Here is a 17,101-nt window from a genome sequence, read left to right on the forward strand (position 1 = left end):
ATATCCTGAGACAGCCTGGCAAGTGTTTGAGTCAGAAATTCTGACACAGATGAGCATTTCTGATGGCATGACTGGCTCTGGTGGGGTTATTGCCATTGGAAAATTGCTGCTTTTATAGGAGGTAGAGGCACATTGTCCCTAGTGACACTTAAAGCTCTGGTCTTTCTTTTTTCCACAGGCCTAGGTTTCTGCATATCCAGAAACAAAGCAGCTGACAACTGTGGCAGACATAGCTCACCTTGCAGGATGCTTTTTGCTCTTGAGCCCAGCTGAACAGCTTGTTGAAAACTCCTTCTGCCTTGTGAAAGGAATCTCGTGTTGGACTGTCCATGCAGTGACAGACCCCTCCCTTCCTGACTCACACCTCATCCAGAGATGGAGTTCAGCTGAGCATGTGCAAGTGTTTCACCTTCTTCAGGGAACTGCATGAAACATTTTAGTCTGCTCTGCTAAAGTGACTCAATCATCTCAGGACAGAAGAGTTCACAGCTCCAGATTAAAAATACAACTTCTTAATGTGCCAAATCACCCATTTGGCCTAGAAAGAATTTAATTATATTTTTTAAATTGGCCTTGAGATACATTTATATAGAATGTGACCAGATGGGATGATAAACCCAAACCATGGTTTATGCTGGCACACAGATTTGCAGGTATAACAGGACATAACTGCTGTGCACATTTCAAATGCAGTTGTGTTCCAGGATCCTGATGCTTTAATAGCAAATCACTCTTTGTTTCCCACTTCTGCTGAGTGATTGTCCCGGAAGGATCAGTGCACATATTGCAGCACCTGAATTTACAGCCCTTGACACTTGGTGGATGCTGCCAGAAACAGTCAAAGCATTATAATAAAGACAGTCCTTCAGATCAGGGTCCTTAAAAAAATTTCACTGCGACTATTCAGAGATGCTGACAGGCCCCAGTGAACATCTGGCACCCACACATTGCTCTGATAGTAATAGAAATGCCTAAATTCCACATGAGGCATTTAATTGCAACAGTACAGAAAAGGCCAGAGTCACTGCTCCAGTTTTGCAGATGGAGAAGTTGAAAAGCAGGAGGTGAAATGACCTGCAGAAAATTTGACAAGCTGAGTTTGACAGCATGCTCTTGACAGGCATGGGAATAGCTGAGGTCTGTCTCTTTGGGAAGGGTGACTCAGACTGGGGCAGCCTGAAACAGCACTGAGAGAAGTCCCTGAAGTGGACAGTCAACATCATGTCAGTGTAAATAATGGCAGGATTAAATTCAAGCTGCTGCTTGCTACTGCTGCTGTTTCCAGTGGTGCAGGTTCCTTTCTGGACCACAGCTAGCCAGGGAAGGAAGGAAAGCAAGCCAAGGAAAGGGTCTGCTCTACCAGTCCTGATGGAAGCAGTTGCTGGGCAAGTGGAGGTGAGCACTCAGGAGGGGTGGGAGTGTCCAGACACTGATGTGGGTGGGTGCCAGGAAGGAGCTGTCAGGCTCTGTGCAGGCTGACCTGGGGATGCACAGCCAGAGGCATCAGGCAGGACATGCAGCAGCAAAATGAGTCTGTTGCAAGGCTGTAACAGGTTCAGAGGGTGCTACGTGAGCACTGATACATCTGCTCCCTTTGCCTCTGCCTCTCCCACACTCTCACTCCTCAAATGAGTCTTTCCTCCATCCCCTTAACTCCTGAACATCAGCCCTGCTTTTCCACAGACACCTGTGCTCTCTCTGATGAACCAACACTTGTGTTCCAGCTGGAACCTTTCCCTACTCAGCTGTGTTCACACACTTGCCATTCACCCATTGTACATCTCACCCTACATTTATCCACCCCTGTAGTTTACCATGTCCTGTACACTCTTCTTGAGTTTGTGAGTCTTTCTCAGGCCTGCAAGTACCTGTCCTGCTTAAACACAGTAGAGAAAATCTAGGGAAGGAAAGAACAAAAACAGGTAAAGTGCATTTGAGCACAGGTTTGGAAATAGCATTTCAGTACAGCTGATTTCTGGCCTTGTAGAGCCATGAGTACAAAGTACAGTCAAAGGGATGGCATTTTGTGTGGTTGTGGATTTTTCTTAATAGTAATTGAGGGATATTTTTTTCAGTTTGTGAAACTCTGTTTAAAAATTGAATTTAAAGAAATGAGTTCTCAGATTTCTTTTTGGGTGTTAGCAGTGTTTGTTTATGAAACAGAGCATTATACACAGCCTGCTCTGCAGGAGGCCTTCAGAGCTCGAGAGTCCATGGCTGATGGGAATGTTAGGCAGCATCATGCTGCATTCTTGAGGGGGTGGTGGGCTAGTTCCCTGCAGAAGGCTGGGGTTAGGTGGCCCTCTAAGAGTGCCAGTGGCTGGACTGCAGAAGGCAGTGTGCTTTTTCTTGGAAGCATCAGTGAATCCCTTGTCCAAGCCCTGAGCAGGACAAATCCCCTGCGAGACAGACTATTGGTCTAATCCAGTAGGACAAGTGTTAAATTCCTATATTTATCACTAAAACACTTACATTTCTGTGTGTTTGCATTGCATAGTGGTGATATATCTTGGAAAAATCACATGATGCTGCTGAACTTTTCATAAAAGGAGAAATTGCTGTTCCTCCCAGGAGGCTGATGTTCCTGCCGGACTCGTATCCGAGGGAATGTGCTGCTGCAGTACAGTGTGTTCCTCGGTGCTTTACACAAACTGGCCTGGGCTCCTCTTGGTACAGAAACATGGCAAAGCTCTTTGGGGGTTTTAAGGAGCCTGGCTGGAGCCCTGGGCTGTGCCTGTGTTGCCTGGGGGCAGGAGGTCGAGTTGACAGTGGCAGAGCTCCAGGCATGTGAGCTCTGCAGGGGCAGAGCTGCTCCCTAGAGCAGCAAAGGCTGAGGCCTCACTAGGCATTCTGCATAACCCAGTGTCTGACATACATTGAATTTCCTGGGAATTTCCTGGGTCTTGGGAACTCTGTCAGAAGGGTGATTTGATTCCTGAGGTGATGCTATCAGAGGGGCATTGTTTGCTTTCAGGACCCTGAGGAGCATGGCTGTGTTTGTGCTCACATCTGTGCTTTGGGGGTTACTGGGTATGTGGCAGCTGCTGGGGTGACGCTGCCCTTCCCCGAGGAGGAGCTGCTTTGGCAGAGCCCTGCAGGTGGAGCTGCGGTCCCAGTTTAGCTGTGTCCATGCTGGAGACACTCCTGCCTCAGCCTTCCTGCCTTGGGCAAGGTGCAGGCCCAGGGAGGGGAGAACTGGGGTCAGCAAAGGGCTGCAGCTGCAGATGGGGCTTTAACTCAATTCTTGTGCTGGGAAAATGGAACTTAAACAGTAGGCTCATATCAGGAGGCTGGAAGGGGACTCAGCTGTGACACAGGAGTGAGGTTGTACCTCCTGCTGGGAATGGAGGCCCAAAGCTCCCCTTAGGGCTGGAGGTCAGAGATAGATCCCGTTCTTGTTCTGGTGTAATGTCCGTGTGAGCACCCTGAAGTGCAAGCACTGACCAGGCTTTCAGTCTCACCTGAGACAGGGGGTGAAAGGGACTTTGTCTTAAAGAGACAGGTATTTATCCTCAGTGTTCTCTGCCGAGCCTGTGCTCTTTAGGGCTGAGACTGCTTTCCATGGGAGGGGCTGACAGACACAGAGGGACTGCATTAGGGTGACACAGGGATCTCTGGGGTCCCACGTGACTCTGTGTGTGTGGATTACTGGCCAGCACTCAGCTTCTTAATGTAGGGCCATAGATCAAAATGTCTTGGAAGAGAATTTGACAGTCATCTAGCCCAATTTCCCCATCCAAGTAAGCATCAACTTGCCTTACATCATTACTGACAAATGTTTGCCCAGCCTGACCCAGAGGCTCCCATTGCTGGTAGGACTTTAGCATGCAGTCTGTTCTGGTGCTTTGTGGTTCTACCTGCTAGAAAGTTTTCTTTTCTCATGGCAGCTCTGCTGTGACTAAAGCTGAGCACTTCTGAGGTCTCCTGAGGTGGAGAACAAATGTCCTCTCTCCTTAGAGCACCTTCCATGTGGTAGTCTGTTCCCATATTTCCTCACAGTCTTCATTTCTGGGACAAAAATGGCTTGTTAGAGGTGATACTTGTGTCTCTGGTGAGTGGGATAATAAAGCTGCTTGAACTCACCCTGTCACAGCAGTCAAGTGAGCACCAAGCCAAAACTTGCATTAACCTTTTTTTTTTTCTTTTTGGAAAAGTTACCAAAACCTTTATTTAAATTTTAATAAAATACAATCCTGAGGAACAAATAAGGCTTCTTTCTCACACTGAAGAAGATAATGAGGTACCAAGAGAGGTTTAATCCGGTTTCTAGGCTAGGTTTCCTCTTCCATAGATATTTTGAGATGCTTTGAGTTCAGTGTCAAAAGTTTCAGATTTTCTGTGGAGGGTCATGTCACAGTCCTTCTCTGTGTCTTTTCCTTGGTAACTGCTGGCAAATCTCAATATGGTCTATCCAGTCTCTGGTGAGCACAGGGGCACTTTTATGAAATTCTTCTCATCTGCTTGGTGACAGGACTCAGCACCCTGCTGCAGTGTGACAAACCAGATTGGCTTTGCTGCTTTCTAGTGCAAGCCCAGAGGATGTGGGAGTGAGCAGAGCACCAGCAGTTTGCTTCTCTGCAGCGAGTGCCTCTGTGAGCACCATGAGAGCATGACAGGGGCTGCTGCAGAGGGTGGGAAGGTGCATCCTGTGCACAGCAGCCAGTGCTGCTCTGACAGTGCACAAATATCAAATGTGCTGTGCTCCAGCCAGGTGCAGATAAGTGCTGCCACATATTGTGATCTCTGTGGTTTGTCTCCTTGGTGTAGTTGATGTCAGAACTGTAGCTGTGTTGAAGTGGCAACTTCTAGCTCTAGAGATGTGCTTCATCTGCTCTCTTCACCAGCACACCTGAATGGTCACCCTTGAGTGTTTTGTGTGCTCATCTCAGCATTTTGGGCAGAGTGGGCATCAATGTGATTTCAGTGGCAGCTGCCCTGTCAGCATTACAGAGATAGCCATGAGCAAAGTTATTCCAGGGTGGAAGGCCTTAGAACCACTGCATGTGAGCAAACTGCTGCGTGGGGTGGAGGGGGCCTTGGCCCCATTCGATGTTTGCTCTGGGTTCAGATTGCTTCAAAGGTCTACCTAAGTAGTTTGACACTTCATCCTTTGTTTTGTGGCAGTTGGGATATTCTGAGATCATCCTGTCCATGGCAGTGATTCTTAGGTCCTGAGCTGAAATTTGCAACGTGGCAAAGAAGAGTTTGCTGTCCAAATATCCAGTGGCAACAGATGTGGTGAGAAACAGGCACAGCAAAAGAGCCATGGCAGAGTCACAGCAAGACCTCAAATGCTCTTAGTGGCAGTTCTGGCAAACCCAGCTGTAGCTGTACTTGTTCCTCCCTTTACTGGTGTTTTAAATGGTGTCCATCTGAGCTGATCCTTGGAAGGATGGTCCTCAAGAGCAGAAGGCAGTGATTGTTATTCCTTGATGGAGAGTGTTACCAGAGAAATGTTTGATTTTCAGAGCCATGGTGTTGGGATGTGACAGGAGGGTAATTTTCACAGTGTGTTACTGGCACAGCCATTGCTAAATGCTGCAGGACCTGGAGGCACATGAACAGCAGGTTGTTTGGAGGGAGAGGTGAAGTAACCATTACATGACAATCATCTAGGGAAGAAAAGATTCTTGGGAAAGGGTGTGTTAAAATGAAGCTGAGGTTTTAGGAGGGAAGAGCTGTGCTGCCACATTCCTGCTTTGCCACTCTGAAATCAGAAGTGTGGGACTGAGTCTCTATAGGGTGCAAGTTGTATACAGGAGCCAAAATGAGCATTTCTATCAATGCCTGCACTTCTGCAGTGTGGATGGATTCCTGGTGGACCACGTTGATCAAGAGCAGAGCACTCTCAGTGTGTCACAAAGATGCCACTGGTCTGAGTTTATATAAACACAGTTTCTATAAACTTTGCCTGGTTGGATGTGAGTATAGGGGAGGCAGAACTCAGCTTCTTGAGGCATGTCCTCAGCAGCTGGAGATTTTTGATTCCCACTTTATGTCAGCTGCTGCCTATAGTTCTAGCTCCCCACCTGCTGCTTCTTCCTTTCTTGGTGGTCAGCTTGACTCCCATGTTTTGTGCATACACAGCAGCATGCTCACAGTGGATGTGTCCCTCAGCTTGGTAGCACAGTGCCTGTGACCATGGAGTCCTTCCCTTGGCAGCTAGTGCTGCTGGGAGAGTGGCTTCTGCCTTCCTCTCTGTTCTTACTGGAATACTCATGTGAGACTGTCTGGAATGTGAGCACAGTTGCTTGGGTTGTTGGAAAAGGCTTGAATTATTATAAAATTCCTGGCCTGGCATTGGGCTGATGATTAATTACTTAGATTTGCGTAGTGCTTTGATGTTCCAGATATAAACCCAGAGCAAGCTGTTAAAACTGTGTTGACCTCAGTGGAGTCATCCTGTCATTCCAGTTGGCACACCTGGTGCTGTGTGGTATTTGTATTCTGTGAAACCAGCATCCAGTCATTGATTTAAGTCTTTCCAGGGACTGGAGGCTGTTAAGCTGTTAATCTTTTTTCCTCTCCTGTATTGATTGCTGTGCCACTTACCAGCAGTGACCTTCTCACCATACCTTTTGACTTGGAGCTTGCTGCCCCTCTGGAATCCTTCTGTGAGCCTTTGCAGTTTGTGGTGTTTGTATTGCCACAGTGCTTAGAAACTCCTCACAGGTTGCTCCATTTCGAAGTTTTCCCTTCCCTACTCCTCCGCCAGTATCTTGTTGTGTAACTCTCCCCCAGCTAATGTTGTTGGCTTGCATAGATAAACTTCTTGATGTTAGATAATTTGGAGTAACCTTGTGACAGAAAAATCCCCCTCTAAAATGCAGTTGGGTCTTGCATTGTCCTTCAGTGATTTGGCAGCTGGTGGGGTTTGCTGGGTAGAGTCCTGGTGCTGGCATGTGCTCTCCCTGCTTGAGAAGAGCAGATTGAGCTCATACTTCATTTAAACAAGACTACTTCATTTAATGTGGATGGCAGCAGGCACTCAGGCTGAAAGTAGATTTTGTGCTTCCAGATCAGTGGGTTTTTTGTCTTGTTTGTGTCAGCTGATAGGAGCCCTTTGTTCAGAAGTTCAACTTTTTCCACCTCAGCAGCGCACACACACGTGATGCAAGTCCTGAGTTGTGCAATAAACTCCAGCAAATATATTGTCTGTTCCACTTCAGGGCTTGATTGTGTGTCCTATTGACCAGCAATAAAGCCAATATTATGGAGGTAGTTACTTAATCATTTATTTTGGCTTTTCCTTCCACTGTTGCCTGTGTGGAGAAGAAAAACCCCATAAGTACTATGAGAAGGAAAATCTTGTCTTTAGAGAGGTGGTCTTTGTAACTTGTGAAAGCTGGGGAATTCAATAACATTAGTCAAGTATTAAATTAAATATTTAATTTAGTAATTATGTAGTTTTCTTGCTAAGGAGAAACAGGGTTACAGTCAGGGTAGTCATGAACACAAAAATTAAAAGATGGAGGTTTCCAGATGAATGTCCCGTGGTCTGTTGGATTCCTGATCACAAACCAACTGCTGGGAACCCCATCTTTGCAGGGGTTGGTGCTTGCTGGCACCTTCCTCTGCAGTCTGGCAAGGAGGGGGGGCCCCCATCATCTCTGGTGCTGGGCCTTTTCCTGAGCCCTCTGGAAGTTGTGGGCACAGCCAGTTGGGCTGTGAGCATTCCCATCTGGATGGGATCTCTGTCCCACACAGAGCATGACCCTTCTCCCTGTGCAGGTGTGACCTGCTGCTCTCTGCAGCCCCTGGGCAGAGGGGTGCAGGGAACCCCTGTTCTCCTTCCTTCTCCAGTCTGGCAGTGCCTCACTGCTCCAGCAAGGCTCTGCTCAGCCTGGGGCCAGCTGTGCCTGCCCTGCTGTAACCTCCCTCTGTGTGCTGTGGATCCCTGCAGAATTCCCTCCATCCAGAGCCTCTTGGACTTTGTTCCCAGCAGAAAATCCTGCTCAGGCTTCTTGGAATTAAGGCACATCAATCTAACTCAGAATTGCTGTTTCCTGGGAAGTTATGACGCTGTAAAGATTGTTTGGCTTTTTTTTTCTTTTCCCTGTAATCTGAATGAAATAATGTTTAAAAATTCCTATGAGGACACTGCGTCCCAGATTTTGAGTTTTAGAAGTGTTTTGCTCTGGGATTTATGAATTCTTGTTTTGAGTTATATCCATAATAAGTTGTTGGACTGCTTATGCTTCCTGTTGATTTGCTAAGTAAAGCCCAGTAGCAGGTATGTGTATTATATTAAAAATGTGGTAGTTAGTCACTTTTTTTTTAATCAATAAAAACAGCAGCTGCTTAATATGATTGAAACATCTCATTCCCTAGAACAAGAACTGCCTTGTTTGTAATGTAATGAGAATCTGACACTGCCATTACAACTCCCAGCACTGGCTTAATCTAGAATGCTGGGTAACATTTTATTATGGAGTAAAGAGCTGTTCATCTTAATGATCTGAAAAGTAATAAAATACCTCACTGTTTTTCTCATGTCAGGACAAGGTAATAATGATGCATGTGGGATAAAGACCTCTTAAGGTAAAATTTGGAAGCTATGGAATGGAGCTTCTGAGCTGCCAGAAGCAAGGCTGTTCCAATGAGCTTTGGCAGCAACTTTTATCAATGTTCTTTCAAAAACAAAGAAAAGGTCTTTTCTTAGAAGAAGTTCTTCCCAAGAAGTGTTTTGCTGGGTTTTTCTGCTGTCCTGTCCCAGGAAAGGCCTCTGCATTGCACTCCTGAGTGCTGTCAGTAGAGAAGTTTTGGATGTTCTCACTTAAAGCCAAGACTCCACAGTCAGAGTCCTGAAAATCCCCTCACTGCACCAGCTGCCTTTGCCTGTCTCTGCAGTGCTTGTGGCACTTCATGTCAGGTGTCAGGGAATTCAGGTACTCCCCTTCTTGAGGCAGGAATGTGCTGCTCAGCTGCTGTCCCTCCTGCCCCTCACAGGGGACAGGACACCCTGCTCTCCTTGCTGGACTTCATGGAGTCTCCTCCACCTGCAGGAAATGCCAAAGGTCACCATGCCTGTCTCCCTTCTCCAAAGTGCTGCCCAAACATTCAGCACAAATAAGTTCCAAAAACCCCCAGGATGTCCTGAGCAGGGAAGATGGCTTGCATGGCTGGGAGGCCACAAAATTAATGGAGCCAGAGTTTCCTTTCCTGTCCTGCTTTACATTGAAATGGGATGGCTGGTGGGTGGGTCCTGGCTGCTCTTCTGGAGGAAGGTGTTCCTGTGCTTACCTTGCAGCCTTTGTCACTGCAGACACTGCTGGGAACCCATGGTTTGAGGAACCAAATTCCTGTGTGGATCCCAGCACAGGTGCAGGGTGTACCAGTCTTAAATTAAATTCATGCAGTTATTACACTGTGTAGTTAAAAGAAAATTAACTGATACTGCAGAAACAGCTTGTTTATAATAAACAAATATGTTCAGTTTGGAAGTAGCATCCACAGTGGAGGAGCAGATCTGGGCTATAGAAGAATTTATTTCCTAGGCTAAGGTCTGGGTATAGCTATGTCCAAATGGATTCTTTAAGCATGTGTGAGAATGCCTTTGCTTGTTCTTAAGTGTTTCATATGCCACTGTTGCCAGCCTGGGTTTATACAGAAAGTGGATCTTGGAAAGGCAAGAAGGCAAAGGCTGGGATGTGGGAGAAAGCACAGCTATACACATGATGTTAAAAGCTGCAGGGAAACCCAGTGAAATGCAGGCAGCAGGGAGTTTGCCCATGGGTAGGGAACAGATGTTTCATTAGCAGGGAAGCCTGAGGGAAACTGAGCCTTGTTAGGAGAAGGATGTTCCCACTGTTCATGGCAGCAGAGAGGGTTCAGTGGATCTATGTGTTTGGCTGCATTTTAGAACTTGCAGAGTCCAGGTAAGGGCTGTGAACTTCTGAGTGGGACAGGTCTGAGATTTTAGGGTCTAATGGAGACTCTGTCCTTCTGTCACCACTGTCTGAGCCAGAGAAGCTCCAGATTTAGAAGGAATGTATGGTGAAGGAGAGTCAGGGCTCACATGGCTGTAGGATGGTTTCAGGGGGACAGCCCTGCTGCAAACAGGAAGTTTAAACAGAGCTGTAGGAATGCGCCAAGAACTCTGCATGGGGGTTGGTCTGAAAAATGGGCAGGTGCAGAGCAGGGCTGGGAGAGGAACAAGGGACAGAAAACCTGGCAGATGAGGGAAAACCAAAAGAGAGGAATTTGTTTGGCCTACAAAACAAAGCCTGAGAAAGAATGGGATGTCTCTTTGTAAACACTTCATTGCCAAGTAAACACTAGAGGGGAAGAAAAGTCCTTTGTAATAAAGATCAATGCTGGCACAAGGACAAAGTGGTACAAATTTGCTATTAATAAACTTAGTCTGGAAATTAGATTTTCAAGCATGGAGTGAGATTCTGGAGCAGTGTCTCAAAAGGAGAAATGGAAACCAAGGGAGCTTTGTAAAGGAGCCTGAGGAGCCTGCAGTAGCAGGTATGTCCTCTCTGACACAGTCTCATTTCATTTCATGCATGCAGATGTCTTAGCCTGACCCAGCAGCCCAGACAGGAGGGTGACTTGCAGGAGCAGGTGAAGCAGCTGTAATCAGGAATCAATAGCCAAGGTACAAATCAGCTGCAGGAGAGGGGAGTTTCAGAGTAGCTGAGCTCTGCAGACATCCAGTTCTGACTGTATCTAGTGGTTGGATTCTGTGAGTCCTACATCTGTAGTCCACAGGGAGAAGGGATTTTCTTTCACTTTTCTTTTTCTGCAGTAATTGAAAAATAGAGTTAGAAACTTATTATTCTATAGAGACAGAAGTTTTCTCCTCAGTTGTCCAAACAATGCCTGTTCAGCTATGACAAGAATATCTCTGTTTGAAGCTGTCGTAGGATGTTTGCCTTAGCAACACAGAGGCATTTGGAGAAGCTGCCTACATAGAGTCTTCTCTCTTGGCAAAGAGAAGAGGGGAATACAACAAATGCTCCTCATTAAGAAGTTGAAAGCCTCCAGAAATCATAAATAAGATTAATCTATCTCCTTCTGAGACTTCCCCCAAATTCTTTTGTACTTCCTGTCAATTTGACACAGGGAATTATCTGTATAGGGGATATTTCTGTATTTCTTTCCATGTTTTCTTTCTTCCTCTGCTGCTCCATTTTTTCTCTTCTTTCCCTCACATCTTAAATGAAACCAAGAAAGGTGCTTGTGTTGTACTGGTTTCATGCCTTTTCTTTGTAATTATCTTAGTTAATGTAAGGAACTTTTGCCCATTGAGGAGTTATTTTTATTATATTAGTTCTGGCAAACAACAGAACAGAAACAAAGGGCTTAAATCTCATTTGCCTTCCCTTTTTGCTACTGTTCACTCCAAACCAGACCAGAGGGTGTAATCAACTGTAGTGTATGTGAGAGAGGACTGAAAGAGGCCTGAAAAATTAGCAATGTAATTTGCAGGTGTTTGAGCTTAGAATGGTGGATCCTCAAGAGTTTGTGTATTTCTCTAAATCATATTGAGAATCCCTCAGCTATGGACACTCCAGTGCCCTCAGAATAATGGAAGATGTTTGGAAAATGTTTTCCATGTCTCTCTATGTTGTGTCACTGCCACATCTCCCTGCTGCCTGTAGGACTGAGCCACAAAGTCCTGTTTAGCCTGGTTTACACAACCACAGGGCTGCCCTACAGACCTGGGAGCTTGTGAAAGCCAACAGTGTTTGTCAGACCCCACCTTCATCTGGATGGAGAGGCAGCCGTGGAGCAGCCCAGGCAGATTTCTCCAGTGAGAGAAGGAAGGTGAATGGTGGTGCTGGTCTGTACCCATAACTGGGTCAAAAGAAATTTCAAGGTGTTTTTCCCAATTAAGGGATCCTTTTACCACAGATCCTGCTTATCCTATCAGAAGGACGAGCTCAGCTCCTCCCTCAAGCTGAGTTTCATTATTTCCAATGGTGCCAGGGGTGAGGGTCATTGCCATGAGGTTTTCCTTGAACCTGCCCCGTTCTGGTTGTGTCAGCCTCAGTTGGACAGTAAGTAATGCAGGGTGGAGTACATGAATGCCCAAAGGTGTGTTCATAAATCCCATTGAAGGGACTCAGAACAGTTTCTTCAGTCAAAACAAACTGAGTCTGGAGTGTGTTGCACAAGGTAGATTGAAAAACACAGCTACTGTTCTCTTATAATCTGAAGGCTCCTACTCGTGATTGTCAAGATGTTTTCATTAAAGGGATGAAGTCCCTGCACAGCATAATGAAAGGCCTTTATCCTAGAAGTTATGTCCCCCATTTGTGTGTCAGGACATGAGTGCAGCTCTGGTGCAAAGGAGACCCCATCTCCTGTCCTGTGCTCCCACAGCTGTTCCTGTCTCCACACTCAGCTTGGCAGCTGGGCTTGTTCTTTGTGCCAGTGCAGCTGGTCACTTGTGCTGAGATGGTTTCTTCCTGCTCTGAAGGAGAGGTGAAAATGAGCTCTGCCATTATCCTTAGGGCATGAGGAGCCTCATGCTATTTGTGCAGTGCAGAATTCCAACACCCAATGGACTGGACCTTGCCACTTTCTCTGAAAGACAAGCCAGCCCTGGGGATTTATAAACACCCTTCCATATGGCAGATGGGGAGTGTGGCAGGAGGGAACTTGGCACAACCCTGTGGCTTGGTTCAGATTCAAGTGATAAGAGCCTGTTCTTGAAATGTCACTTAGAACCAGTGCCATGTCATTGGATTTTGTACCACTTCATTGTAGAAATATCTGAGGGATGAATCTTGGTCATTTTGAATGTGGAGGCTCTCCCATGCTCAGTTCAGTCACTGCTTGCAGTCTCAGTGTGAGGATGCAGCAGGTCAAAGGAAGGAGCAGATGGCATTAGAAGATTGACTAAGGAAATCAGAAGAAGGCAGCAGGCAGTGGGGATTACCCCCATCTTTCCTTTTCCTGGCTACACCTGGGTTTCTACAGTCTTGGTAATACAGGGCTCAGTGCCCAGCTGGGAAGTATGGCCCTGCTCCTAAGGAGGAGGGAGGTTTTAATCTCTCCTTGTCTGTCTAAGATTGTGGATACTGACGCTTCTTTTGTACATCTGACTGCAAGTAAGTCCAGGCAGCAGTCAGCATTGTGCAGAGGTGGGATTTAAATGCAGCTGAACAATCAGGAAGGACAAGAAGAAAGGGATGTTTGTATGATGCTGCAATCTGTGTTCAAGGCAATGGTGCCAGACCCTGCAGAGGAAATCCCCTCGAGGAAGTGAACTAACATGATGTAATACACTGATAAGAGCTGTACAAATCAGGAACTACTCTAGCCTCAGTGTTGTGCCTTTTGTTCTGACTCCTCTGTGCTGCTGCTGACCAGGAGAAGCAGTGCTGGGCAGTCCCTGCAGGCATTTTCTGCCTCAGAGTAAAGGATATCACACAGACAGGCCATCATCTGGTAGAAGTTCAGTCCAGCTGCAAGTGTCATGGAAGATCACAGTGATATTTGTGTGAGGTGCTTCTAGCCTGTTACTATGAAGGTGTAGAGCTTCTTTCTTTACCCATTTTCTGAGGGCTTTACACCTTCACAGTTCACCTGATAAAGCATCTGCAGTACAACTGCTCAGAGTGACCTTTACACAGCCTTGGTGTGCAGCACACCTGTAATTTTCCACCTCCAATCCTGATATTGCTGCCAGGGCTTGATGGGAGGTGACTCAGGCCCTGCCTGGTGCCTTCCCAGCTCTGATAACATCTCTGCCAAATGGTTTGGAGGATCCCTTGCTCTGATCATACCAGCTCATGTGGGTGTTGTCTCCACACCCCTGGCTCTGCTGCCAGGCATCTCACTTGAAGCTAACAGCTCACATCATGCTCCTGGGCTTTTCAGTGCCTTTACCTGAATGAGAGAGATCCAAGAGCTGCATTTATGATGTAGCACACAGTGTCATAGTTTGTGGAGCATCAAAGAGTTTAATGTGGTTTTTTCCATTCTCTTTTAAGTAAAAACAGAAACAATTAGCAGATTATTTGGGGTTTGGTTAATTTGTTTTTGAGTTCTGCCAGTGTTCTGCGCTGAGCTTGGCCCCTGTTGGGGATGGCTGACCTCTGTGTGAAGAATTTAGTGACTGATGTGGTGAGTGGGGACAGCTGTGGCCAGTGGCCTTTTCCTGGCTGGTGAGGGCTCTGAAGTGCCTGCTGGTGGTGCAGGTGTTACTCAGGTGCTGGGTGTAAATCAGGAGTTAGTCTCCTGCAGAGGGTGCTTGGAGCAGCCTGGGCACAGGTCTGGTTTGCAGAAGTGCTGCTTCACATCTCTCTGGCACAGTAAAGGTGCCTCAAAGCAGGTACTGATTAATTTTTCATCTGTTTGACTTTTCCTCTCTGACAGAGTGGTGGAGAGACACTTGGCATGATCAGTGCTGTTCAGCACAGAGTGAGGATGAGGTTGCAGCAGTTTGCAGTGAAATGGTGCTGTATTGACTTTGTGTTGATTCATACCAAATATTTATTCTCATTAGTACTGTTTGTTTCTGTGTGAGCAGGGAAAGAAGTGAAGAATTGTGCTTAATGTTAATTTTCAGTGCTGCAGTTAATTGTAGAGTTCTCTGAAAAGTGAATATATTCCCTTTCCTAGTGCTCCTTTCCCCCATTAACCTAAGCATAGGTGAAAGCTGTGACTTCCCAAGATACCTGTACCAACACAGTACAGTTTTTTGTCTCTCAGTTCCATGTGTAGTGAAAGGAAACAAATCTAGCCTTACCTGTGTGTCTGAAACATAAGGGTTGTCAGAAGAGAATAAGGAAGAGGGATGGAAGCTGCTTGGTTTCCTCAAAGATGTTTCCCTTTTTGCCAGGCATTCTCACTCCTCCTCCTCCAAGGTCCCTGTGCATGGAAGGGAGCCTTACAGACCATGGAATTTCAGTGCCTTCCTCCTAGATGGAGGGTCAGGGTGCTGATCTGGAAAAACTTACCCACAAAGACACCTTTTTACTCTGGCCATCAGCACAGGATTCCCTGATCACTGTCAGCAGAGAGTCATTGCTGGAGATCTCTGTGTGCTCCCCTACCAGGCATGGCCAGTGAGGGGAAGGGAAAGTGCCTTGTGGTTTTTCTGCTGGAAGTGGCCCTTCACCCCTTACAGTGACAGCACTGCAAGTAAGGACATGGCATGGGTGAGATGTCACACAGCTCACTGACCTCAGTGGTGGCTGCTTGCTAAAGCCAGGCTGTCACCAGAGCCTCAGAGGTGAGGGGGATTGCTTTTGAAGGCTTTAGGACAGATTTTTCTCAGATAAGAGGGGCTAAGTGAGACCCAAAGGACAGAAGCCTTCCTGAGTGCCTCATCCCTGAGTACCACTGTTCCTGTTCGTTTGTAGCCAGTCTGTTCTTCACAGACATGAGTATTACCACAGTTACCCAGCTCTGGTCTTTCTTCTGCAAGGCACTGATTGTGGGACCCTACACTGCAATCACTCTGAAAATGAAACCAGCACGAAGTAATAGCTGCTGGTTAAGCACTGAGTCACAGAGGGAACATGTGGCAGCAGTTTCTCAGAACTCCTCCTGCCTTAAGTGGTAGCACAGAGGAATTCTGCCTGTGGCTGTAACTGTGCCAGGGGTTCCTAGATTTGTGCTGCTCTAGTGCACAGACAGCAGGAACAGCCACCACAGGTATTGGTGACAGCTGTCATCAGTCCTGGAGTCCAGGGCAGAGCTGCAAAGGGGCTGTTTCATACCTCTAAGAAGCTGTGGCTTTAGTGCCATGTGCCTCCTCCCATTGTGTGCTTTTCTAATCTTTGATGGGCCTGCCACTGCTGGAGGTTTCTTGTGCAGTTGGTTTTGGCCACCCTGAGGAGATTTGTCTTTGTCTTTGCATAGGAAGAGTCAGTGAAGGTGCCAGCAGGGAACAGTTTGACCAAACACTTCATGAGAGACTGAGAGCAATAATTTCTTGTTGGGTGCCATGAGATACCCATGGTCCTAGGAATTAAAAGCTTTTCAGGAAATGCTGTTGTTCATGTGGTCCTTTTCCATTCTTGTTTTTTTTTTCCTCTTGCCTCCACCTAGAAGGGTTTTGTGCCAAAAGAGACCCAAGAAGATGTTTCTACTCATTTCACTGGTGATCTCTTCCCATGTTTTTCCTTTTGTCCTTTCCTTAGTCCCCCTGAGGCAGTGGGGTCTCAATCCCCAGCTGCCAGCCTGTGTCAGGATCAGCACTGTGCAGAATTCAGGCTCTTACTTCATGCCTCTCTACAATTTTTCAGCCATAAAATTTGAATTCCCTTCCTTCATACCCATTTTTGGAGCACACTCTAAGGTCTAAGTCCAGCACCAGTGGGAGGATGCTCTGCATGCCAAGTAGAGCAGCAGTGTCCTCACGTGGTGCTGGGGGTGAAGGGACATGTTAGTCCCTTGTGCCACATTGACTTGGTGACAGGTGGACTCAGGAGTCCAGGAATGTGCATCTTGAGAAGATAAACGTGTGGTGCTTGGTTACACAAATCAGCTGGTGCAACTTCTCAGAGTGGAAGGATTGATGGGCTGTGTGGACTTCCAAGAAACCATTAAATAGTGTTGTAACAGACCCAGCACATCTGGGAGCAAAGGATTTCAGAGCTGAATTGGAAGCTGGTAGTGGCTGCATGACTGTGACCTTGTTAAAGATGAGCCTGAATAAAATGAAGACTCTCTCAGCCAATACCTTAACATATAACTTAAGCAAAATTAAAAGACTTCTTGAGTTAAACTTGGCAAGTGTTGTGTAAGAAAACAATATTAGAATTAGGTACTCTTTAAAAGCAGTACAAAAAAGTGTGATTTGCCCTCAGGAAAGAGTTATCTTCATAAAAGCTGATCATTGTTCAGTGGTGAAGACAGCATTAGGAACAAAAAAGTGAAAGCAATGTGGAAGGGGAGGGTGAGCTGAGTACAGTTAATATAAATTAGAAATTAAGTGCAGAAAATTAGAAATGAAAAGGAAGATGTAAAATTATGCTTGGCTGCTATCTTCAAGGACGCTAAAGAATTTAAACATTCTGCTTGAAACAGAAAAAGGAATTGTATAAGGTCTCTTTGAAATGGAAATGCTGCAATTGTTAATGATGATGAAAATAAGTTGAAGCATTTAGTAAGTATTTCTGATCTGTGTTTGGAT

At 46.3% G+C, this 17,101-nt stretch overlaps 1 protein-coding gene across 2 annotated transcripts in view; it reads left to right on the forward strand.

Annotated features, from left to right (window-relative positions):
- HEMK1 (HemK methyltransferase family member 1) overlaps positions 1–7,230 on the forward strand; it is a 30,936-nt gene extending 23,706 nt beyond the window's left edge. For both annotated transcript variants that reach the window (XM_033071441.1, XM_033071442.2), the window contains exon 11: positions 179–7,230. In XM_033071441.1, the coding sequence (XP_032927332.1) occupies positions 179–215 (37 nt within the window). In that variant the 3' untranslated portion in view covers positions 216–7,230. The remainder of the gene's footprint in view (positions 1–178) is intronic.
- Positions 7,231–17,101: the final 9,871 nt, after the last annotated feature.

Source organism: Catharus ustulatus, chromosome 13, assembly GCF_009819885.2.
Source record: "Catharus ustulatus isolate bCatUst1 chromosome 13, bCatUst1.pri.v2, whole genome shotgun sequence".
Lineage (NCBI taxonomy): Eukaryota > Metazoa > Chordata > Aves > Passeriformes > Turdidae > Catharus > Catharus ustulatus.